Source organism: Rana temporaria, chromosome 1, assembly GCF_905171775.1.
Source record: "Rana temporaria chromosome 1, aRanTem1.1, whole genome shotgun sequence".
NCBI lineage: Eukaryota > Metazoa > Chordata > Amphibia > Anura > Ranidae > Rana > Rana temporaria.
In genome coordinates this window covers 474,521,837-474,548,505 of record NC_053489.1, presented here as the reverse complement: position 1 = coordinate 474,548,505, position 26,669 = coordinate 474,521,837, and the positions used below count along the sequence as shown (strand labels likewise).

The 26,669-nt window shown below is 47.0% G+C and overlaps 1 protein-coding gene across 3 annotated transcripts in view; it reads left to right on the top strand.

Moving 5' to 3' along the window:
• Window positions 1-3,841: 3,841 nt before the first annotated feature.
• The window catches only part of SEC24B (SEC24 homolog B, COPII coat complex component), a 101,969-nt gene continuing 79,141 nt past the window's right edge, over window positions 3,842-26,669 (top strand). For all 3 annotated transcript variants that reach the window (XM_040329383.1, XM_040329375.1, XM_040329367.1), the window contains exons 1-2: window positions 3,842-4,005; window positions 15,497-16,180. In XM_040329383.1, the coding sequence (XP_040185317.1) occupies window positions 3,969-4,005; window positions 15,497-16,180 (721 nt within the window). In that variant the 5' untranslated portion in view covers window positions 3,842-3,968. The remainder of the gene's footprint in view (window positions 4,006-15,496; window positions 16,181-26,669) is intronic.

Sequence of the window (26,669 nt, the reverse complement as noted above, 5' to 3'; positions counted from 1 at the left end):
ACTCGAGTATATACGGTATGTCTTTTTTCTACATTTACTTTGTGATTCTTTTTTTTTCTTCTCTTTTATTCATCCCCACTTATCCTTTTCTGTTCATCTCTTCTTCTCTCCTTCCCTTCCCCTTTCTCTCTCCCCCCCACCTTTCTTTTTTCCTCCCTCCCCTTTTTCCTTTCGTCCCCCCTAGTGTCCCGTTGCCATCGTCCACGCCTCCACCCCACCTTTACCCCCTTTTTCTTAATTTACCCTTTTTTACCCTTTTTTACCATCCCTCCCTTTCTCTCTTCCCCCTCCCCCCTCTTCTTCGCTTTTATGCCTTCCACCTCCCCCCCTCCTTTTCCGCGTTTGTTATTTCTTGATGTATGTTCTTGTCCACAGACCACCAGTTATACCCACTGCTAGAATATTGAATTTTTTTGATTTTAGTTACTGCACCATCAAGTGCCTCCCGTGTCTGCTGTGGGGGGATTTACCTGTATTGGGTGCCTCTTTTGTGTTGTCTGATGCTCCATTGAGCCTATATTTGTAAGCCATGCATGACTATATAAATCTCTAACATCATTAAGTTTATTGCATAAAATCAGTTTTTCCAATGTTGACACATTTTTGACCATGTAACTATGAGATTGTATTTACTTTTGTAGATGTTTATGGTTGACTCCTCCTGAAGAAGCGGCCAAAGCCACAAAACATGCAGAGGAATACGTCAGGACATACATCTCCATTCCTCACAATACCTGTTCTTTGTGAACCATTTATATCAATTTTGCAACAACTGTTTTATGTACTGCTGTACAAAATGTTTTAGTTTACCTTCTTAATAAATTGCCATTTTATACTTACTTTGGCCTAATCCTTGGGTACCGAGATCGTCCTCAACTTTCACAGTACCGCGGGGCAAGTTTGGAGCAGACCCCTGACACACACCCCCTTTCCAATATCCTAATACCAAGGATGATGGTACCCGCCCCTATCCCTAGACGGAACTAATTGAGGCAATATTCTATATTGTACGCTGAATAAGGGTCCATGTAGTACTGTACACAACAATGAAAGTGAAATGATCACTAACACACAGAGTTGTTAGAGAATTAAAATGTTTTTATTGGCAGAATAAACAGTACATCAGAAATACAGTTGACATATCACTTATAAGAAAGCGGTAACGAGCGTGCCAAATGGATATCGCCTACAGCGGCGCTTGCACCCAAAGGTTTAATGAATAGGCTTGCGTTCAATTTATGTCAAATCGTAGAAGATCAGGAGGTAAAGAGAAAGGGGGAAGAAAGATAAAGGCAGAAAGGGGGGGGGAGGGGTGTGCAGGGAGAGCCTGGGATGGAAAGACGGTAACTTGGTAAATGAGGGGTATCCCTACATCTTTATGGAAAGGTACACAGAGATTGACCGCCCTTGTGACATACAGACTGACCACTCCGTGACATACAGACTGACCCCCCCGTGACATACAGACTGACCCCTCCGTGACATACAGACTGACCCCCCCCCCCCGTGACATACAGATTGAACCCCAACAACGTGACATACAGACTGACCCCCCCCTGACATACAGACTGACCCCCCCGTGACATACAGACTGACCCTCCCCCCTGTGACATACAGGCTGACCCCCTGTGACATGCAGGCTGACCCCCTGTGACATGCAGGCTGACCCCCTGTGACATGCAGGCTGACCCCCTGTGACATGCAGGCTGACCCCCCCGTGACATGCAGGCTGACCCCCCCGTGACATGCAGGCTGACCCCCCCGTGACATGCAGGCTGACCCCCCGTGACATGCAGGCTGACCCCCCCGTGACATGCAGGCTGACCCCCCCGTGACATGCAGGCTGACCCCCCCGTGACATGCAGGCTGACCCCCCCGTGACATGCAGGCTGACCCCCCCGTGACATGCAGGCTGACCCCCCCGTGACATGCAGGCTGACCCCCCCGTGACATGCAGGCTGACCCCCCGTGACATGCAGGCTGACCCCCCGTGACATACAGGCTGACCCCCCGTGACATACAGGCTGACCCCCCGTGACATGCAGGCTGACCCCCCCGTGACATGCAGGCTGACCCCCCCGTGACATGCAGGCTGACCCCCGTGACATGCAGGCTGACCCCCCCGTGACATGCAGGCTGACCCCCGTGACATGCAGGCTGACCCCCCGTGACATGCAGGCTGACCCCCCGTGACATGCAGGCTGACCCCCCGTGACATGCAGGCTGACCCTCCCGTGACATGCAGGCTGACCCCCCGTGACATGCAGGCTGACCCCCCGTGACATGCAGGCTGACCCCCCGTGACATGCAGGCTGACCCCCCGTGACATACAGGCTGACCCCCTGTGACATACAGACTGACCCCCTGTGACATACAGACTGACCCCCTGTGACATACAGACTGACCCCCCCCTGTGACATACAGGCTGACCCCCTGTGACATACAGGCTGACCCCCTGTGACATACAGACTGACCCCCTGTGACATACAGGCTGACCCCCCCCTGTGACATACAGGCTGACCCCCTGTGACATACAGGCTGACCCCCTGTGACATGCAGGCTGACCCCCTGTGACATGCAGACTGACCCCCTGTGACATGCAGACTGACCCCCTGTGACATACAGGCTGACCCCCTGTGACATGCAGGCTGACCCCCTGTGACATGCAGACTGACCCCCTGTGACATGCAGACTGACCCCCTGTGACATACAGGCTGACCCCCTGTGACATACAGGCTGACCCCCTGTGACATGCAGACTGACCCCCCCCCCCCCACCCGTGACATACAGACTGACCACTCCGTGACATACAGACTGACCCCCCCCCCGTGACATACAGACTGACCACTCCGTGACATACAGACTGACCCCCCCCCCCCGTGACATACAGACTGACCACTCCGTGACATACAGACTGACCCCCCCCCCCGTGACATACAGACTGACCCCTCCGTGACATACAGACTGACCCCCCCCCCGTGACATACAGACTGACCACTCCGTGACATACAGACTGACCCCCCCCCCCCCCCGTGACATACAGACTGACCCCTCCGTGACATACAGACTGACCCCCCCCCGTGACATACAGACTGACCCCTCCGTGACATACAGACTGACCCCCCCACCCGTGACATACAGACTGACCCCCTGTGACATACAGACTGACCCCCCCCCTGTGACATACAGACTGACCCCCTGTGACATACAGGCTGACCCCCTGTGACATACAGGCTGACCCCCTGTGACATGCAGGCTGACCCCCTGTGACATGCAGGCTGACCCCCTGTGACATGCAGACTGACCCCCTGTGACATGCAGGCTGACCCCCTGTGACATGCAGGCTGACCCCCTGTGACATGCAGGCTGACCCCCTGTGACATACAGGCTGACCCCCTGTGACATGCAGACTGACCCCCTGTGACATGCAGACTGACCCCCTGTGACATGCAGACTGACCCCCTGTGACATACAGGCTGACCCCCTGTGACATGCAGACTGACCCCCTGTGACTTACAGACTGACCCCCTGTGACATGCAGACTGACCCCCTGTGACATGCAGACTGACCCCCTGTGACATGCAGACTGACCCCCTGTGACATACAGACTGTGTAGCCTATATAGCTTGTTGCTGTACCTTCGTTGCAAGCAGCCTGTGTCCCCCGCTGTCATCCAGATGGAGCCAGGTCCAGTCACGCTGCTGTCTCTCCTGGATGCAGCCGATCAATCGGCATGCGAGGAGTTAATGTAACTCAGCTGTTTTGAGCTGTGTTCGTCGGCAGTAGCTCGGCGCTCGACTTCTATTGTCTGAAATCGGCACATGCTCAGTAGCTGCATGGAATGCAGATTTTCATGACATACAGATTTTACTGCTACAGCGGTGGTGACGTGCGGGTCTGTGGGCCCCGGGACGGTGGCACGTATCGGTGACGCAACGTCCGTGTGAATTCCTCGCAGAACTGTCAACATGTCCGCCACGGGTCCCCCCGCCGCCCAGCAAAACGGTGAGAGAAGCTGGGGCTGTGTACTATAATTTCTGTCATAGGAGAGTCTGGCGTCCTCCCTGACGGTGGATACGTCTTCCTATAGAGCCGAGCCTTTCCCCTATTGTCTGCTCTTACCTATATAGACTCTCTGAGCGGGGGGGAGGGGGGCACAAGGAGATCATCATTCTATTATAGACTGCAATCCAAAGCTCAGTTTACTGATATAAACATGTGACGGTGACAAATCCTACTGTGCCACCATTCAACATGACCCATTCAAGTGACTAGAGTGCCTGTTGAAGGGGGCTTTTTAACTTAACCTGGGTACTTAAAGCGGGGGTTCACCCTAAAAAAAATGCGATATTGCGGCTGACATATCGGACACTTTTGACATTATTTTGGGACCATTCACATTTATACAGCGAACAGTGCTATAAATATACACTGTACTGTATAAATGTGACTGGCAGGGAAGGGGTTAACACTAGGGGGCGAGGGAGGGGTTAAATGTGTACCCTGCATAGTGTTTCTAACTGTGGGGGAAGGGGACTGACTGGGGGAGGTGACCGATCTGTGTCCCTATGTACAAGGGACACAGATCTGTCTCCTCTCTTTGACAGGACCGTGGAGCTCTGCGTTTACACAAAGAGCTCCACCTCCTGCCTCTGTAATTGTCGATCGCGAGTACCCGGCGGACATCGCGGCCGCCAGGCACGCGCTTCGGCATCACGTGACGCGGCGGCCGCAGTTTTTCCCCGCTGCGTGCCCTCGGTGGCGCGCAGAGGGAATGTAAACAGGAAGACGTCCAGGGACGTCCACCCGACAGTTGAGAGCCGCGCTGTGGACGTCTTTCATCTATAATGCGGTTCTCAAGTGGTTAAAGGATCATTTTTTTTTTTTTTAACCACTTCCATACTGGGCACTTATACACTTTCCCGTCCAGACCAATTTTTAGCTTTCAGCGCTGTTGCACTTTGAATGACAATTGCGCGGTCGTGCTACACTGTACCCAAACTAAATTGTTATAATTTTGTACCCACAAATAGAGCTTTCTTTTGGTGGTATTTGATCACCTCTGGGATTTTTATTTTCTAAAAAAATGACCGAAAATTTAGAAAAAAAAAAGTATTTTTTTGTTTCTGTTATAAAAAATTGTAAATAAGTACGTTTTCTCCTTCATTGATGGGCACTGATGGTACTGCACTGACGGGCACTGATAAAGCGGCACTGATGGGCACTGATGAGGTGGCACCGATGTGGCACGGATGGGCACTAATATGCGGCACTGATAGGCGGCATGGATGGGCACTGATAGGCGGCATGGATGGGCACTGATAGGTGGCATGGATGGGCACTGATAGGCGGCATGGATAGGCACTGATGGGCATAGATGGGCACTGATAGGTGGCACTATCGTATGTGTTGTACTAATGGATGCCAATCAGTGCCAAACAATGCCTGTCAATCAGTGATGCCCATTGTGGGCACTGATTGGCATCCATTGTGGGCACTGATTGGCATCCATTTTTTGTGTCATTGTCATACCTGTGTTTTTTGTTTTGCATCCCTGGTGGTCCAGTGGGCATCCCTGGTAGTCCAGTGGGCATCCTCGGGGGAGCTGTGCTGATAATCGATCAGCACAAAACCCCCCCCCCCCCCCTGTCAGAGGAGCAGCCGATCGGCTCTCCTCTACTCGCGTCTGACAGATGCGAGTGAGGAAAAGCCAATTACCGGCTTTTCCTGTTTACATCATGATCAGCCGTGATTGGACACGGCTGATCACGTGGTAAAGAGTCTCCGTGAGAGACTCTTTACCTTGATCGGTGTTGCGGGGTGTCCGACTGACACCCTGCAACAACGATCGCCGTGATGCGTGCCCCCGGGGGTGCGCAGCGGCTCAATATCCTGAGGACGTCATATGACGTCCACTCAGGATATTAAAACCACTTTGCCGACGTCAATATGTCATTGGCAGGCAGCAAGTGGTTAAATAACAAACCATGTTATACTTGCCTCCACTGTGCGGATCGTTTTCCACACAGTGCCCCCGATCCACGTCTTCTCTGGGGTCCCTCGGCGGCTGTCTTGGGGCCCCCCCCCCCGCAAGAGCTTTCCACCTTCATGCGAGCGAGCTTGCATGGTGGAAATTTCTTGCGGGCGCGCTCCCGTGATAAAGCAGCGGTCATAGCTGCCGTCTGTATCACTTGGCCCTGCCCCCCAGCACGCTGCATCATTGGATGTGATTGACAGCAGCGCCAGACAATGGCTGTGCTGCTTTCAATCCATCCAGTGTAGCCAATCAACGGCCAGGCTGAGAACCGAGGAGGATGACGGGGACGAGCATGGGACTTTCGAGGGGTCAGGTAAGTAAAACGGGGGTTCGGGGGGCGGTGCTGTCGGAATGTTTTTTCACCTAAATGCATAGGATGCATTAAAGCGGGAGTTCACCCAATTAAGTTTTTTTTTCCCTTTTCCCCTTAGATGGATGCTCGTTTTGTCTAGGGGAATCGGCTATTTGTTTTAAAATATGATCCGTACTTACCCGTTTTCGAGATGCATCTTCTCCGTCGCTTCCGGGTATGGGTCTGCGGGAGCGGGCGTTCCTTCTTGATTGACAGTCTTCCGAGAGGCTTCCGACGGTCGCATCCATCGCGTCACTCGTAGCCGAAAGAAGCCGAACGTCGGTGCGGCTCTATACTGCGCCTGCGCACCGACGTTCAGCTACTTTCGGAAAATCGTGACGCGATGGATGCGACCGTCGGAAGCCTCTCGGAAGACTGTCAATCAAGAAGGAACGCCCAGTCCCGCAGCCCATACCCGGAAGCGACGGAGAGGATGCATCTCGTAAACCAGTGGTCATCAACCCTGCCCTACAGGACCCACTAACAGGCCAGGTTTTATGTATTACCATGGGGAGATGCAGTCTAGAATACTGCAATCACTAAGCAGCAAATGATATCACCTGTGATGTATTTCAGTTATCTTGCAAACCTGGCCTGTTAGTGGGCCCTGTAGGGCAGGGTTGATGACCACTGTCGTAAACGGTAAGTACAGGTCATATTTTAAAACAACTAGCCGATTCCCCTAGACAAAACGAGCATGAAGCTAAGGGGAAAATGTGTTCTCTATGGGTGAACCTCCGCTTTAAGATGAAAAAACATTTACCTCTACAACCCCTTTAACCACTTAACCCCCGGAGGAATTAACCCCCTTCCTTACCAGAGCACTTTATTTAACTAACAATTGCGTGGTCGTGCAACGTGGCTCCCAAACAAAATGTACGTCCTTTTTTCCCCCACAAATAGAGCTTTCTTTTGGTGGTATTGGATCACCTCTGCGGTTTTGATTTTTTGCGCTATAAACAAAAATAGAGCGACAATTTTGAAAAAAAATGCAATATTTTTCTTCTTTTTGCTACAATAAATATCCTCAAAAAAAAATCTTTAAAAATTTTTTTTCACAGTTTATGCCGATAGGTATTCTTCTACATTTTTGGTTAAAAAAAAAATTGCAATAAGCATATATTGATTTGCGCAAAAGTTATAGCGTCTACAAAATATAGATTTATTGAATTTTTTTTTTTCATTACTACTAATGGCAGCCATCTGCGATTTTTCTTTTTTTTATTGTGACCGTGTCATTGCGGCGGACATATCGGCCACTTTTGACACATTTTTGGGACCATTTACATTTTTACAGAGTTTAGTGCTATAAAACTGCACTGATTACTGTGTAAATGTGACTGGCAGGGAAGGGGTTAACACCAGGGGGTTAAAATATGTTCCCTAGTGAGTGATTTTAACTGTAGGGGGAGGGGACTCACAAGGGGAGGAGACCGATGTGTGTTCCTCTGTACTGGGAACACACATCGGTCTCCTCACCTGACAGGACCGTGGATCTATGTGTTTACACACACAGATCCACGGTCCTGCCGTGATCGTGGGCAATCGCGGGTGCCCGGCTGACATCGCGGCCACCAGGCACCGTGTCCCGAGCGATGCAGCGCGCCCCCCAGGCGGCTGGGAAGCCCAGGACGTCATATGACGTCCACCCAGGATGGGAGATCCCATCTGTGGACGTCATATGACAATGGGCGGGTAGGGAAGTAGTTAAGAGGTGGTGACATTTTGACAAAAAAAAAGGGGGGGGCATACTCCATGGACCACGGTGTCATTTTTCTGCAGTCGCACTTCTATGTCTCCTATCTGCCTGTCACCTGCCCTCTGAAGAGCGCTCACTTTTCAGAGGGCCAGCAAGGTCTGGTGTCGGTGCAAGCGTAGATGGGTTTTTCAGAGGTCTTTTCCACATGTTTGTTCCCATGACTTATAGTACAGGAGTGAAATCCCACTTTTTTTCCCTATAGACCAGGGGTCTCAAACTCAAATAACCTGAGGGCCACAAGACAAGTTTTCATATCCCATGGGGGGCCGCATGCAAACTTTCAAACTTCAAAACCAACAGTACTGGTGTCAGCAGACGCATTATTAACCCCTAGCACAAGTGTCAGCAAAGTCCCATTAACACTGACCGCTACACTGACCACTCACCATCAGGACACCTTACATCAGGTTACAGGGCAGGGCACGGCACAGAGCCCATCACATCACATCAAAATACAGCACATAAGGGTACAGCATAACAGGCCACATTAGGGTACAGGGCACGGCACATCAGGACATAGCACGTCAGGGTGCAGAGCCCAGCACATAAGGGTACAGCACAACAGGCCACATTAGGGTACAGGGAATATCAAGACAAGGCACATCAGGGTACAACACATCGGGGTACAGGGCCCGGTACACGGGGGGCACAATCAGGGTACATGGGGCACAGGTCAGGGTTTACTTGTTGCCATTTTCTTCAAATGCAGAGTTGCGCATGAAGCGTCTGTCATAAGTTCACTTCTCTCTCATGTCACGCTGCTGGCTGCTCCCCGGCGGCCCCCCTCTCTTCTCGTCCATCACAGATGATGTCAGGCACCCCTGTTAGTCTATTGCACCAAAACGTTCAATTTTTGCCTCAAAGTAGTGCATTTACTTTTTCCAGTTTCACACAAGCGACATGACACTCGGAGCCAGTTCACACCGTAGATACGCAGTCCGGATGCGTTCCAGTGGCTTTTCTACATGCGCATTTTTAATGCATTCCAGTGCATTTTTCTTCAGTCCAGTGCTTTATGTTCCCTTATTTTTTTTCTTAACCTTAAATAAGAATGTCAATTTTTGGTGCATTTCAGTGTGTTTTTGATGCAGTACTTTATTTCCCTTCTTCTTCTTTTTTTTTTTTTTTTTTTTTTCTTTAAACCTTATATAAGGACATGTGTTCCTGTGTGTTTTTAGTGTGTTTTAAAGCGTTCCAGTGCAGGAAAAATGCAGCATGTTCTACTTTTCTGGAACTGAAATGAACTGATGTGAACTATGCCATTGAAAACCATATAACCTACTTTCCATGCGAGTGATAAAACATATTAGATCAGACTGCAGCAATAACATATCTTTATTCTCCAAAAATGATACATACACATCCACTAATTATTTGTCCTGTAATCTATTGTTCATGAAATTGTTTTTTACTGTGTTTTTCTGCCTTGTAATGTGCTCCATGAGCTCCCAAACCTCCCTTCCCCTTCACTTTATTTTGTTTGCAACAAGCAGTACACATTAGTTGGGGTCCCGTGCACTCCTCTATGCACACGAGACATACCATAGTCCATAGCTCATTTCAGGAGCATGCAAGAGAGAATGACTACATACAGTGGGACCATGGAGAACAAATGTAGCCCCCCTGTAATAGGAATTCAGATCACAGCAGCAAAAAATACAAATAAATTGGAGATTTAGACCCCTTTTCACACTGAGGCAGTTTTCAGTTTGATCGACAGCAGTGGGAGCCAATGGCTGCACTGCTATCAATCTATCCAATCAAGAGCCGGGACCCTGTGGAGAGAGGGAGAGCGCGCATCGCTAAGTGAATTCCAGGGCTCAGGGTTATTGCCAGAAGTTTTTTTCACCTTAATGCATAGGATGCATTAAGGTAGGGTTGTCCCGATACTAGTATCGGGACCGATTCCGAGTATTTGCGGGAGTACTCGTACTCCCGCAAATACCCCCGATACCAAAATAGAATACAACTCAGGTGAACTGTCCAATCCCGAGCAGGGGGAGTGTCTATACGCAGTGCGGCGCGAATCATTACAGCTATTCAAATCAAAGCTGTAATGTTCCCCGCGCGTATTAACCAGTCGGCGGCAGCGGGATGCAGGTAAGGAGACATGGCTGGATATGGGGGGAGACATGGCTGCATATGGGGGACATGTCTGGATATGGGGGTAGACATGTCTGGATATGGGGGTAGACATGGCTGGATATGGGGGGGGACATGGCTGGATATGGGGGGAGACATGGCTGCATCTGTGGGGGGACATGGCTGCATCTGTGGGGGGACATGGCTGCATCTGTGGGGGGACATGGCTGCATTTGGGGACACATTTAAAAAAAAGTATCGGTATTCGGTATCGGCGAGTACTTGAAAAAAAGTATCAGTACTCGTACTCAGTCCTAAAAAAGTGGTATCGGGACAACCCTACATTAAGGTGAAAAAATATGAGGGTTTATAACCCCTTCACCCCTTTTTACCTTAAGAGCCTTTTCACACTGATGCGTTTTCGCTGCGTTTTCGCAGTAAAAATGGCGCTATTAAAACGCTCAGAAAACGCTCCAAAAACGCCCCTCTCAATTGAAATGAATTGAAAATGCTCCGCTATGGGCGTTTCCAGTGTGAAAGGGCTCTTAAGGTAAAAAAAAAAAAACTTTTGCCTTCAGAACCACTATTGTTTATTTTTTAAAACTGGAAGTCTTTTTTTTTTTTTTTTTTTTTTGTATAGCCCATAAAATTAAAAAAACGCAGAGGTAATTATATACCCCCAAAAGAAAGCTCTATTTGTGGGAAACAAATGAATTTTCCTTTTGGGTACAGCGTTGCATGACCGTGAAATTGTCAGTTAAAATAACGCAGTGCCGTACTGCAAAAAATGGCCTGGTCATGAAGGGGGGTAAATCTTCCAGAGTTAAAGTGGTTAACTGTGTCCAGCAACCCTTTTCATTCCTATGGGGAGTTGCATTCATGGTGGCCTTTTAGCCGTCCTGCAGAAAACAAGCTCTGCCCATAGATATAAACTGGGCATGCACACGATGAAGAGGACATGGCAGAAAGGATCTGTGGCTACAGTCAGGTCCACCCAGTGAAAATCAGTGGAAAGGGTAGAGAGGTAAGTGTTGGCAAAGATGGGCTGCACTCAGGGTGTTGCCCACCCAGGACTTAAAATACCGTATTTTCCGGCATATAAGACGACTTTTGGCATGTAAAAAAATGCCTTAAAACTCGGGGGTTGTCTTATACGCCGGGTACCTGTGTGTTCAGGCTGCGGGCATCCATTATTTCAAAAGCCGCTCTCCTCAATGCTGTTCCGTGATGGGCGGAACACTCATTTTCCCAGCAGAGCCTCTGTTTCAGTGTTCCGCCTATCACGGATGCCTTTTCATCCTCGGTCTCGGACGAGAGGACATCCGTGATAGGCGGAACACTGAACAGAGGCTCTGCTGGGAAAATGAGTGTTCCGCCTATCACGGAACAGCATTGAGGAGGAGGTGCGGCTTTTGAATAATGGACGCCCGCAGCCGTACAAACAGGAGAAGGTAGGGAGATCGTGACAGTGAGGTCGGCAATAGCACAGTGGGGCACGTGTAATGGCACAGTGGGGCACGTGTAATGGCACAGTGGGGCACATGTAATGGCACGTGTAATGGCACAGTGGGGCACGTGTAATGGCACAGTGGGGCACATGTAATGGCACGTGTAATGGCACAGTGGGGCACGTGTAATGGCACAGTGGGGCACGTGTAATGGCACAGTGGGGCACGTGTAATGGCACAGTGGGGCACGTGTAATGGCACAGTGGGGCACGTGTAATGGCACAGTGGGGCACGTGTAATGGCACAGTGGGGCACGTGTAATGGCACAGTGGGGCACGTGTAATGGCACAGTGGGGCACGTGTAATGGCACAGTGGGGCACGTGTAATGTAATGGGCACAGTGAGATTTGAGAAAAGCTGAAAAAAGCCTGTTTCTGTCAGCGGTTCTGGCTACCCCTCAGCTTCGAGACAGACTAGTAGGAAGGGGGTCGTCTTATACGGTGAGTATATCCCAAAACCAACATTTTAGCTGGAAAAATAGGGGGTCGTCTTATACGCCAGCAAATACGGTATGTGATGCATTTTGCGCACGCAGATTCACAGAGCCTGATAGGCTCCCTTCTTGCACACTGCCTATGTGCCCCCACCATTTACACAACCACCAATGTTCCACCCAAGGCTCCACCCCATTTCCAAAGACTTAAGCCTAGTAAACATGATCAGAATATTGTACAAAAAAATATCGCTTTCTAATTGTTCCTACGACAATCTCTCCTTTCCTTCGTCAGAAAATATCCGAAGGGACGAACACAAAAATGTTTTTTGTACGATACCAGATCATACGATTTTCGTTGAATCAGTACAAGAATTTTCGTGCTTTAGTAACCTATTCATTTTTGATATAGAGACTAGCATGCAAAAGAAAATGGATGATCATTCGTCCGATAATCTCATTGTGTGCACTAGGCTTAAACCTGTGGTGTGGAGCGAGAAGAGTGGCCAGGTACAAGGTTATAAGCATACAACGCTTTGCATGTGTGCTGATGGGATCAGATTTCAGCAAAGTAATCCTCTTGTCTGTGCAGAGTCAGTAGCACGGCCAATGCATTTGTGGTGAAGCTGATCAGTGGATTTGAGTGGAAGATGAAGCTGAGCAGTAGATTTGTGTAGACGACGGTGGAGCTGAGCAGTAGACTTTGGGGGTTATTTACGAAAGGCAAATCCACTTTGCACTACAAGTGCAGTCGCTGTAAATGTGAAATGAGGGGAAGCTCTGCTGATTTTATTATCCAATCATGTGCAAGCTAAAATACTGTTTTTTATTTTCCTTGCATGTCCCCCCTCAGATTTACAGCGACTTTCAGTGCAAATTTCAGTGCTTTGAGGTGCACTAAAGCCCATTCTTTTTGAAAGGGCTGGCTAACTTAATGAGCAAGCACACACAAATGCATGTATTCCAGAAAGGTAATTGAAATTTACGAAGACTGGAGCAGACAGAATCGGAAGCTTTTATTTTCAAAGCTTAAAGTGACTGCAAAGCTTGCGTTTTTTTCACCTTAAAGGAGTTGTAAAGGAATTTTTTAAATAACAAACATGTTATACTTGCCTCCACTGTGCAGTTCGTTTTGCACACAGTGGCCCCAATCCTGGTCTTCTGTGGTCCCTCGGCAGCTGTCGCGGCTCCCCCCCGCAACAACTACACACACACACACACACACACACACATGCGAGCAAGCTTGCATGGTGTGTAGCTGTTGCCTGGTCTTTTGAGTTTGGCATCTTTAGTCAACTTGATTGAATAGTCAGGGAGCCTACGTGGCTCAGTTTACAATCTTCTGGAACTTGCTACCGTGTTTCTCCGAAAATAAGCCTGGGTGTTATATTAATTTTGGCAACAAAAGACACAGTAGGGCTTATTTTCGGGGTAGGTCTTACCATGTAATGTGCTGTCTTCTCTTCTCCTCTTCATCCCCGCCTGACAGGAACCCCCAGTGTGAACGGAGTTAAAATACTTGTAAAATTCTAAAATCCACTCTTACAGTATTATACAATGTGTGTGTTTCTGTAATATAATTGTGCCAAATACCTTTGTTATAGCGCCGCTCTGCACTTCTGTGACCCGCCGGAGCTCTCTTCCCTTCAATTATATTACAGAAACGCACACATTGTACAATATATACTGCTGAAATAGAGTGGATTATAGGATTTTACAAGCATTTTAAACTAGGGCTTATTTTCGGGGTAGGGTTTATATTCCAGCCCTCCTGGAAAATAACACTCGGTCTTATTTTTGGGGAAACACGGTAGCAGGCAGGTAGGATGCTTTTATGACCTACAGAGTCCACAAAAGACACACGAGACATACAGAGACAATGAAAGCCTTCCTGCAAGGATTTTGTAACCAAAAGTTCTACTTAAAAGTTAAAACGGAGTTCCTACTAATATAAAAATATTAAAAGTCAGCAGTTACAAATACTGCAGCTTCTGACTTTTTAGAATCGGACACTTTCCTGTCCAGGGTCCAGCGATGCGGGGGAACGAAGCCCCGCTCATCTCCCCCTCCTCTTCGCCGGCATCACTACTGTGGGCGCCCGGATGTGGCTTCACAGCCGAGCACACACTGTGATTGGCCGGGCAATCATCTGGGACTTGTGACGTGTCCCAGATGATTGCTGAGAGGAATGGGGGAGAGGTGACCTTCCTTCCGGCGCCGTGGTCCCCGGGAGGAAGTGGTAGCTGAAACCCTTAAAAAAAAAAATGGCATGCCAAATGTGGCATGTCAGGGGGTCACCCTTCCTTAAAGCGGAAGTTCCATTTTTGGGTGGAACTCCGCTTTAAAGTTTGCAATCCAATAAATGTGCAATCAATCCAACTATTTTATTTTTTTTAAATGGAAAACGGAACCACTTGATGTCGTCTATCTGTAAATGTATATAGCAGGCAGTGTCCTAGGTATGACTGAAAGTTTGCCTATGTCTTCCTGGAATTGTGCCTTGTATACAATGCACTGTATTTGCCAGGACATTTTAGAACATAATGTGACTAGTGAATCCCCCGAACTGTTTGCAAGTAAAAATGTTTACAAACTTCTAACCTGTTATCATAGATTTCCTGAGGCAGTAGTTCTACAATATGCCTCCTGTGTTCTAAATGGGTATTGTATTGATTAGTGGGATGCAATCAGATGGTGCATGTGAAAGGAAATTGGTTCTATGAGATGGAAGCATGTATGCTTATTTACTGCAGTTCATCTTATAACTTGCATGCTTCACTAGTCACTGATGGGTGAGAAACATGTACTGCGGATCCCAGCATTTTGACATAAATGTCCCATCAGTCAGCCTTTTCCTTTGTTCACCTATGTCCCATTTTCTGCCATTGTTTTTGTAATGGGCTCTCAGAATATCTGTATGATTCTGTGCTCCTATCTTTGTTTTTTCTCGGTGTAGGATTGGCAGCGGGCTGCATAGAGGCCACAAGGCACATGGGAATTAAAATACAAACTCTAGGTGTGTTAGGAGGCAATTTCTGAACCCAGCCTGTAAATAATTTTCTATGGCTGACTTTCCACAATGTCTAGCTGGGTTTACACAATGGTCCCATGCCCCAGAGCCGTTTAGCCTGATATTATGCAAGTAAATGCAGCTAGGCCCAGGAACACGTAAACGCAAGAAAACAATGTGTGGAAAGCAAAAAAGTTATTTTCTACTTATCGGATGACTTTTTCTGTGTTTTTTTAATGCAGGTGGCCTGTGTGCATGGGGCCTTGCTGTGTGAGAGCTTTGTAAAATGACTGACCGATATCTGTTTGCTTTTAGGTCCTTCTCAGCCTCAGCCGACATATGAATACAGAAATTATCCATCAACTAACAATGCCTCTCCAGCGTTCTACTCACAAGTGCCGAGTAAAGTTACTCCTTCGTATACAAGCAGTCAATATGCGCCAGATTTTTACTATTCCAACTATGCAGCACTGCCCTCACGCGATACAGTCGCTCCACCTGTACATACCAATCATTTAAATGCAAATCAAGGCTCACATCTATCAGGTCATGGACTTCCTTCAGGCGATCATGTTTCTTCATCACTTGGACCAGGTCAGGGTACAGTTCCTCCTAAAGCTCCTGTCCATTCATATCCTGACTTCAATTATGCATACTCTGCCCCTTCATCTTGTCCTCCTCAGGGATTACCAGCTCATTCCAGTCACTACTCTGCTCCTGTTGTATCTAATCCATTATATCAAGGTGCACAATACTCCTCAATGCCTGCCAGCAGTCAGTATGGACAAGTTGTAGTTGCTGATAGCCTTCAATCAGCCAATCAGGTGACTGGCAATGTACAGAGACTACAGACGGCTACTGCTTCTACACTACATCATAATAATTTCCCCAGGCAAAGTGCACCCCTTGCTCCTTCTGCAGAACCTAGAAAGGCTCAGGCTGGTCAGGTTCAAAATCGCAGCTTGTCTTTTGCACCTACCAATCAACAATCTACTTCAGGTAAGATGTCTTTGAATTCAATTATTTGTTTCTGGTGTGTGTGTTAAAAATGTTACTTGCTCTTTTCAATGGGGATTCTGCCACTTCTGTAAGTGCTTAGTACATTGAGTAAAGCCCCGAGGCCAGGTTCACACTTGTACAACAAAAGCTCCAACATTGGGAGCGCATGTCACGTGACGTGTGAAAATCTGTGTGGGGTCCCCCCAAAATCCATACCTGACCCTTATCCGAGCACGCAGCCTGGCAGGTCAGGAAAGGGGGTGGGGACAGCAAGTCGTTCCCCCCCCCCCCCCGAACCATACCAGGTCTCATGCCCTCAAAATGGATATGGGTGCTTTGGGGCAGGGGGAGTCCTGCGCCCCCCCCACCCCCAAGCACCTTGCCCCTATGGGGACAAGGGCCTCTTCCCAACGACCCTGGCCGTTGGTTGTCGGGGTCTGCAGGCTTATTAGAATCTGTAACCCCCCTTTAACAAGTAGTCTGGATATTGCGATTTCATATGGAAATCAAGTATAGCATGTTTTCTCTTTTTGTTTATACTTTTTGTTAAATTCTTTGATCAACATTCTTTATGCAAGCAGAAGTTTTCTCTCCTTTAGGCTGCATTCACACCTGAACGCGGCGTATTTTACCGCGACAAATTGCGGCGGTTTGTCCCGCGATTTGCCGCGACAAAACGCGGTAAAATACGCCGCGGTAACATACACAGGAGGGGTGATCAACATTGTCGGCTATGGCCAAACGCCGAAATCCACCTGAAAAAAAGGTCCGGGACTTGTTTTGAGCTTCAGGCGTTTCGGCGTGGCGATGTGAACCATCTCCATAGCCGACAATGTAAAATCACCCCTCCAGTGTATTGCAGGCTGCAATAGCGTCGCGCTACAGGCGACAATACGCCTAGGTGTGAATGCAGCCTTAAAGAGGAAGTAAACCCTCTGCAAAAAAACCTGCAAGAAAAAGGCACAATGAACTAGTATGCATAGCATACTAGCTCATTATGAACTACTTACCTGAGATCGAAGCCCCCGCAGCAGTCCTCGTTCCCTCCTCTGTCACCGCCATCTCTCCCGGAGTGACTTCAGGGTATCGCGGCTCCGGCGATGTGACTGGCCGGAGCCGCAATGACGTCACTCCCACGCATGCGTGCGGGAGCCGCCAGTCACGGCACGATCGCCTTTAGAAATGGCATGCTAGCCGTTTCTAAAGGTTTCCACAGTGTGCATGCACCGTAGACATTGGTGCCCGTCTTTTTTGCAAATATCTCCTTAACCGTGTAGGTTTAGGAGATATTTCTTGCACCTACAGGTAAGCCTTAATCTAGGCTTACCTGTAGGTAGAAGTGGTCTGTAAGGATTTACAACCACTTTAAACGGTTGAGTACTTTGGGGTCAGTTCACTAAAGGATTCCACGTGCGATATGAAGGTCTCGTGACTCGTCTTTCTGAAATATCGCATCAGATAATATTGTCAATTTGTTAAAATATCAAATGTGAGGTAAATACAGCAAAAAAAAAACATGAGATACATCATTAAAGTCACTTTACTAATAAACATGGACATTTATTATTTATCTCCTGGCAGTCGGTATTTTAGCAATGTACAAAACGGCAATGAGGGGAACTTTGCACTGGCCAGTAAGGTAAATGTATACAATGTATCCGTGTGGAAATGTTCTGCCCTGAGCTCAGGAATGCAAAATAAGTTGTAACGTTTCACCAGAGGGATGTGAATGAAAGCACACAACAATGTTTTCAGTTTCATAATGCACTCATAGGCCGCTTTATTAGGTACACCTCTATTAGGTAGACCAGCCTTAATTCTTTGTGGCATAAATTCAACAAGGTGTTGGAAACTTTCCTCAGAGATTTTGGTCCATAGTGACACAATAGCCTCACACAGTTTCTGCAGATTTGTCGGCTGCACATCCATGATGCAAATCTCTCATTCACCACATCCCATAGGTTCTTCATTGGATTGAGATCTGGTGACTGGGGAGGCCATTGGAGTACAGTGACCTCATTGTCATGTTCAAGAAACCAGTGGTGAGATGATTTGAGCTTTGTGACATGGTGCATTATCCTGCTGGAAGGAGCCATCAGAAGATGGATACACTGTAGTCATAAAAGGGATGGACATAGTCAGCAACAATGCTCAGGTAGGCCGTGGCATTTAAACAATGCACAATTGGTACTAAGGGGCCCAAAGTGTGCCAATGAAATGTCCCCCACACCATTACACCACCACCACCAGCCTGAACTGTTGACACAGGAGGATGGATCCATGCTTTCATGTTTACGCCAAATTCTGACTCTATCATCTGAATGTCACAGCTGAAATCTTTGACATTAGACACATCAGACCAGACAACATTTTTTCCCAATCTATTGTCCAGTTTCGGTGAGCCTGTACGAATTGTAGCCTCAGTTTCCTGTTGGCTGACAGGAGTGGTACCCGTGTGGTCTGCTGCTGTAGCCCATCTGCTTCAACGTTCGATGGGTTGTTCGTTCAGACATGGTATTCTGCATACCTTGGTTGTAATGAGTGTTTTATTTTTTTATTTTTAGTTCGTGTTGTCTTTCTATCATCTCAAACGAGTCTGCCCATTCTCCTCTGACATTAACACATTATCATCCACACAACAGCCGCTCACTGGATATTCTTTTTCGGACCATTCTCTGTTAGCCATAGAGATGGTTGTGTGTGAAAATCTCAGTAGATTAGCAGTTTTTTAAATACTCAGACCAGCCTGTCTGGCACCAACAACCATGCCACGTTCAAGTCCTTTAAATCCCCTTTCTTAACCATTTGAACTTCAGCAAGTCGTCTTTACCACATCTAGATGCCTAATTGCATTGAGTTGCTGCCGTGTGAATGGCATTTTGTGTTGCCAAACAATTGAACCAGTGAGTGTATATCTGTGGTCATTTACATTTTCCTGTGGTGCAGTGTTACCATGTAAAAAGAAAACCAAATAACGCCAAATGATGTGATAAATATCACAAAACATAAATTTTTTTTTTTTTTTTTTTTTTTTTTTGTAAATTGACTACTTTTGAGATAAATAGTGTAGGAGTTATTTTACCTCAGAAACGTATGCAGTATTTATCTATTAGTGAATGACCCCTTTGTAACAAGTAGAATGGAATCTGACACAGGGATCCTACATAGTCATGAACAGTTGGGGAAAAATATACTTCCTAAACATTGCAGGTCCCCAAACCTGTGCAGAACATTCATTGTACAGGTAATGCTCGAAAAATTTGAATATTGTGCAAAAGTTCATTTATTTCACTAATACAATTAAAAAAGGTGAAACTAATATGAGAAAGACTCATTACATGCAAAGCAAGATAGTCCAAGCCGTGATTTATCATAATTGTGATTAGGGTTGTCCCAATACCGATACTAGTATCGGTATCGATTCCGAGTATTTGCGGGAGTACTCATACTCCCGCAAATACCCCGCCGCCGTCACCGTCACGCTGCATTCCCGCCGCCGTTCGCCGCATCCCCGCTACCGCCGACTGTGTAATACGCGCCGGGAACATTACAGCTTTGAATAGCTGTAATGATTTGCGCCGCGCATAGACACTCCCCCTTGCTCGGGTGAACTGTCCAATCCCGAGCGAGGGGGAGTGACTATACGCAGCGCGGCGCCAATCATTACAGCTATTCTAAGCTGTAATGTTCCCAGCGCGTTTTACACAGTCGGCGGTAGCGGGGATGCAGGTAAGCGGGATATGGGGGGGGAGACATGGCTGCATAATGGGGGGGAGACATGGCTGCATAATGGGGGGGAGACATGGCTGCATAATGGGGGGAGACATGGCTGGATAATGGGGGGGGGGGGAGACATGGCTGGATAATGGGGGGGGGGGAGACATGGCTGGATAATGGGGGGGGGGAGACATGGCTGGATAATGGGGGGGGGGGGGAGACATGGCTGGATAATGGGGGGGGGGGGGAGACATGGCTGGATAATGGGGGGGGGACATGGCTGGATAATGGGGGGGGGGGGGAGGGGAGACATGGCTGGATAATGGGGGGGGGGGGGGAGGGGAGACATGGCTGGATAATGGGGGGGGGGGGAGACATGGCTGGATAATGGGGGGGGGGAGACATGGCTGGATAATGGGGGGGGGGGGAGACATGGCTGGATAATGGGGGGGGGAGACATGGCGGGATAATGGGGGGGGAGACATGGCTGGATAATGGGGGGGGGGGAGACAGACATGGCTGGATAATGGGGGGGGGGGAGACAGACATGGCTGGATAATGGGGGGGGGGGGGGAGACAGACATGGCTGGATAATGGGGGGGGGAAGACAGACATGGCTGGATAATGGGGGGGGGGAGACAGACATGGCTGGATAATGGGGGGGGGGAGAGATGGCTGGATAATGGGGGGGGGGAGAGATGGCTGGATAATGGGGGGGGGGGGACATGGCTGCATCTGTGGGGGGACATGGCTGCATCTGTGGGGGACATGGCTGCATTTGGGGACACATTTAAAAAAAGTATCGGTATTCGGTATCGGCGAGTACTTGGAAAAAAAGTATCGGTACTTGTACTCAGTCCTAAAAAAGTGGTTTCGGGACAACCCTAATTGTGATGATTACGGCTTACAGCTCATGAAAACCCCAAATCCACAATCGCAGAAAATTTGAATATTACATGCAATCAATAAAACAAGGATTGTACATAGAACAATATCGGACCTCTGAAAAGTAGAAGCATGCATATGTACTCAGTACTTGGTTTGACCAAGTCGGCATCCCCATAGAGCTTGTCTGCGGAGGCAAGCATGAAGTGCTCCAAAATCTCCTGGTAGACGGCTGCGGTGACCCTGGACTTAATGAAGCACAGTGGACCAACACCAGCAGATGACATGGCTCCCCAAATCAACAGACTGTGGAAACTTCACACTGGACTCCAAGCATCTTGCAGTGTGTGCCTCTCCATTCTTCCTCCATACTCTGGTCCTTGGTTTCCAAATGAGATGCAAAATTTGCTCTCATCAGAAAAGAGGACTTTGGACCACCGAGTGACAGACCAGGTGTGTTTTTCTTTAGCCCAGGTAAGACACTTCTGACGTTCTTTGTTGTTCAGGAGGCTTGACAAGAGGAATACGCCATTTGAAGCCCATGTCCAGGATCCGTCTGTGTGTGGTGGCTCTTGATGCACGGACTCCAGCCTCAGGCCACTCCTTGTGAAAGTCCCCAACACTTTTGAATGGCCTTTTCCTGACAATCCTCTCCAGGCTGCCGTCATCCCTGCTTCTTGTGCACCTTTTTCTTCCATACTTTTCCCTTCCACATAACTTCCTATTAATGAGCTTTGATACAGCACTTTGGGAACATCCAACTTCTTTTGCAATTACCCTTTGAGGCTTTTCCTCCTTATAGAGGGTGTCAATGATGCTTTTCTGCACAACTGTCAGGTCAGCAGTCTTTCCCATGATTGTGATTCCTACTGAACCAGACTGAGACCATTTAAAGGCTGAGGCTGGGTTCACACTACTACACTACTTTCATCCTACTTTGCTCTGTGTTCAATGTTTCCCTATGAGAGCGTCTTGTAGCGTCCTACACAAGTCGGTCCGACTTTGAAAATGCTCCCTGTACTACTTTTGGTCCTACATTGATCCTACTTCAGGCCCATTGAATATCATTGAAGTCGGACCAAAGTAGTATCCTGTTCATGAAAGTAGGATGGATGTAGGACCAATGTAGGATAAATGTAGGACCAATGTAGCAGAGAAAAGTAGGATGAAAGTAGTGTAGTAGTGTGAACCCAGCCTCAAGAACCATTTGCAGGTGTTATGGCTTAATTAGCTGATTAGAGTGGGACACTTTGAGCCTAGAACATTGCACCTTTTCACAATATTAAAATTTTCTGAGATTGTGGATTTGGGTTTTCATGAGCGTAAGCCGTAATCATCACAATTATGACAAATCACGGCTTTAATTATCTTGCTTTGCATGTAATGAGTCTATCTCATATATTAGTTTCACCTTTTAAGTTGCATTAGTGAAATAAATGAACTTTTGCACAATATTCTCATTTTTTCAAGTATCACCTGTTTTGTGCTGGTTCTAAAGTTGTTGTTTTTTGTTGACTGTAGGAGAAGCAGGACTATTAGAAGTGTCCTTTGTGCAGCAACACTTTAACACCGATATCATTTTAGTTTAGTGAAGGCTCAGCAGTTCAGGCATTTTTTTTTTCAACTTTACATCTATTAAATCTTCTGCCCTTGTTTTAAAGGTACAATTTTTTTTTCCCCCTAAATAGCTTCCTTTACCTTAGTGAAGTCCTCCATCACTTACCTCATCCTTACATTTTGCTTTTAAATGTCCTCATTTCTTCTGAGAAATCCTCACTTCCTGTTCTTCTGTCTGTAACTCCACACAGTAATGCAAGGCTTTCTCCCTGGTATGAAGTGTTGTCCTCGCCCCCTCCCTTGGACTACAGGAGAGACGGGACGCCCACTAACACACAGCTCCTTTCTCTATCTGCGACGTAGCAAGCGTCCTGACTCTCCTGTAGTCCAAGGGAGGGGGCGAGCACGACACTCCACACCAGGGAGAAAGCCTTGCATTACTGTGTGGAGTTACAGACAGAAGAACAGGAAGTGAGGATTTCTCAGAAGAAATGAGGACATTTAAAAGCAGAATCAAAGGATGAGGTAAGTGAAGGAGGACTGCACTAAGGTAAAGAAGCTATTTTGGGGAAAAAAATGGTACCTTTACAACCCCTTTAACTTTTGATAGTAAAACTTTTTTTTTTTTTTTTTCAACCAGTAAATACCTTACACAGCCCACTCCCTGTTTCATGTCTGGTAAAAAGCCTAGGATTATGACATCATGCACATCTGTCTCTCTCTCTCGTGAGAGTTTGCCAGGAAGGGAGGGGGGTTGAGTCATAAGAGGGCAAATGAGAGCTGCAGAACTGGAGGTGTGTCTGTGTAAATCCAGGAAGTGAACAGGCAGCAGCTTCAGCTGCCCACAGTTAAAATGGTTGCAGCCAGACTCGGTGGAGGGAAATTCCTGCAGCATATTTGGCAAGTACAGAATCACAGTATATATATATATATATATATATATAATATATATATATATATATATATATATATATATATATATATATATATATATATATATATATATATATATATATATATATATATATAAAAATATATATAAAAAATAATAGGGTTGTCCCTATACCACTTTTTTAGGACCGAGTACAAGTACCGATACTTTTTTTTAAATGTGTCCCCAGATGCAGCCATGTCCCCCCACAGATGCAGCCATGTCCCCCCACAGATGCAGCCATGTCCCCCCATACCTAGATGACGCCTAGTTAATCAGCGTGCAGGGAACATTACAGCTTTCATTTGAATAGCTGTCTGTTCCCCGCCGCGCCGCGTATAGATACTCCCTCTTGCTCGGGATTGGACGGGTGATCTGTCTATCAAAGTGCAGATCACCCGTCCAATCCCGAGCAAGAGGGAGTGTCTATACGCGGCGCGGCGGGGGAACAGACAGCTATTCAAATGAAAGCTGTAATGTTCCCTGCACGCTGATAAACTAGGTGGCGGGGGCGTTGCGGTATGCGGCGGCATTGCGGCGACGGCGGCCGGGGGGTAGTATCGGATCTGGCATCGGGGGCATTTGCGGGAGTACAAGTACTCCCGCAAATGCTCAGTATCGGTCCTGATACTGGTATCGGTATCGGGACAACCCTATAAAATAATATGCAAAATGGTTGGAGGGAAGCTTCAGAATGGCAAAGATGTTTTTTTTTACGAATTATGTGAGCAGAATGCAGTTCGCTAGGTAGCAGATGTTTGCTTGTGTTATCCGTGCTAGTCACAGGCTTAGCTAATATTAAAGGAGCAGTTTCTGTCTGTACTTTTCTATGTATAAGCCACAGTGGATTAAATCCATGACATCCTCCTGTAAGTGTACTGAAGTGGATGAATGCCTGTAAGCATTAGATAGAGTAATGAATTGGTAGGATGACATGACCAATAAGTAGTGCAGTACCTATAGAAAGCCATTTTGAGAGCTCCTAATATTTGCATGAATTTTGCATGTGGAGTTCTGTGTAAAACTGGCCATACAGCGTTTCATTTGGTTGTCATTAAATGATCTGATCTTCAAATGGTTCTCCATCTCAAGTGTAGCAAGATTGAAATTTCATTCAGCGGCCTCAGGTTTTTGCAGCTATTCATCTGCTGCACTTGTTTCCTCTTCTTTGTTCTTTTTCAGAAAGTAATATATTCTTATGCATGGGCTTCAAAAGTATTGGCATTTATTGGGCAATGTTCTCTGGTGGTGGTGACTTTTTTTTTCTACTTCTTGTTATCTGGAAAACAAGAATTTATTTAATGGAGTTTGAAAAGCAATAAAATCTTGTAAGTGCCGCCATCCCCAACACTACATCAGAACAGATGTGCACTTGCTTAAGCTTCTAGCAGCTCATTGGCTTTGATTACATTGGCTTTGATTACATTGGCTTTGGCTCTGAGCAGTACTGTCCCTGTGCTGAATTACTTCATAGGCCCCATACACACGATAGAATCCATCCGCTGAAAAATCCCAGCGAATGGGTTTCAGCGGATAGATCCTATGGTGTGTACACTCCAGCGGATCTGTTTCCGCGGATATTTCTCCCCTGGGATGGATTCCAGCAGATCGAATATTTGCTGACATGCTAAACAAATCTATCTGCTGGAATCCATCCCAACGGATGGATCCGCTGGTCTGTATAGACTCACCGGATCCATCCGTCCGAAGAGATCCCCCGCATGCGTCGTAATGATTCGACGCATGCGTGGAATTCCTTATATGACAGCGTCGCGCACGTCGCCGTGTCATAATCGACACGTCATCGCCAGAGGATTTCGCTGCGGATTTCAATGCGATGGTGAGTACACTCCATCGCAGAGAAATCCGCTGAAATCCTCGAGAGGATTTATCGCGGATAAATCCTCTCGTGTGTATGGGGCCTTAGACTTTTTTGGGCTGCCCATATTTTAGCCCAATTAATACATTTTTACTTTTTAACATAGAAGTCCTGCCTAAAAAAACACCCAGCAAAGGTGTAAGTACGTTCATTTTGTGATAATTGGTCAAGCAAAATTTTCAGGCTGTGCTGGACAAATGGTTTTCATGGATTTAAAATTGAAAATACCAGATTTGGCAGCTAGGTGGTGCTAAGTATCATTGGAATTTCCTGTGGATACTTATTGCATTCTAGTGGCCAAATGCAGTGTTTTTTGGTTTTAAATCCATGGAAAATGTTCATCCAGCACAGGAAACGGCCTAGTAATAAATAACCTTCATTTCTTCTGTTTTCATACTGGAAGAATGTGCATTCTTTTACACTGAGTGTATTACTATGCAATTTTATTTTTTAAATGCACCCTAAAGCATGGGTCTTCAAACTACGACCCTCCAGTTGTTCAGAAACTACAATTCCCATCATGCCTAGTAGGGTTGTCCGATACCGATACTAGTATCGGTATTGGGACCGATACCAAGCATTTGCCCGAGTACTTGTACTCGGGCAAATGCTCCCGATGCTTCACCCGATACTTGTACTGTCCGCGATGATCAGTGCGTGGGGAAGTTGCAAGCACTGATCACCGCTGATTTTAAAGCAGCTGAAAGCCGCCGTGTATCCCGTGCATCCCGCCGTGTATCCCGCCGTGTTTATCTCCCCTTCCATGCTCCTCCTCCACCCCCTGGAACTGTCAGGATGGAGAGCGGGGTAGGAGCCGGTAAATCCTGCTCCTTACTGCTCCGAATGGACAGGGTCAGTGATCACTGACTCTGTCCATTCACATAACTGAAACATTGTAACCTGTGTTTACAATGTTTCAGTTTATGAATGAAGAGAAGACGCTGTCTTCACTCCATTCAATTTCAGCGCAGCTGATGCTGCTGAGAAAGGGACAGGGGAACATGTGTCCCTAGTCCTTTTACCTGTCTCAAAGGGAAGATGTCAGAGGTCTGTTAAGACCCCTGATATCTCACCCAACAGGGCTGAAAAATAAAAAAAACAAAAGAATAAAAAAAATGATTGTAGAAGATAAAAAAATTAAAGAAAAAACACACTGACACGCCCCCCCCCCCCTTAAAAAAAATAAAGCATTATAAATATTAAAAAAAATGAAAAAAATTAAAAACAAATTGTTAAAGATAAAAAAAAAACATATTGACACATGTGCCGCTGTCACATGAGATTAAAAAAAAGTATCGGTATTCGGTATTGGCGAGTACTTGAAAAAAAGTATCGGTACTTGTACTCGGTCTTAAAGTGGTATCGGGACAAACCTAATACCTAGTCATGTCTGTGAATGTCAGTGTGTTACAATGCCTCATGGGATGTGTAGTTTTACAACAGCTGGAGGGCCATAGTTTGAGGATCCCTGCCCTAAAGTGTCCGATTTATTTAGATTGCCTGCTGTACAGGGCAATTTT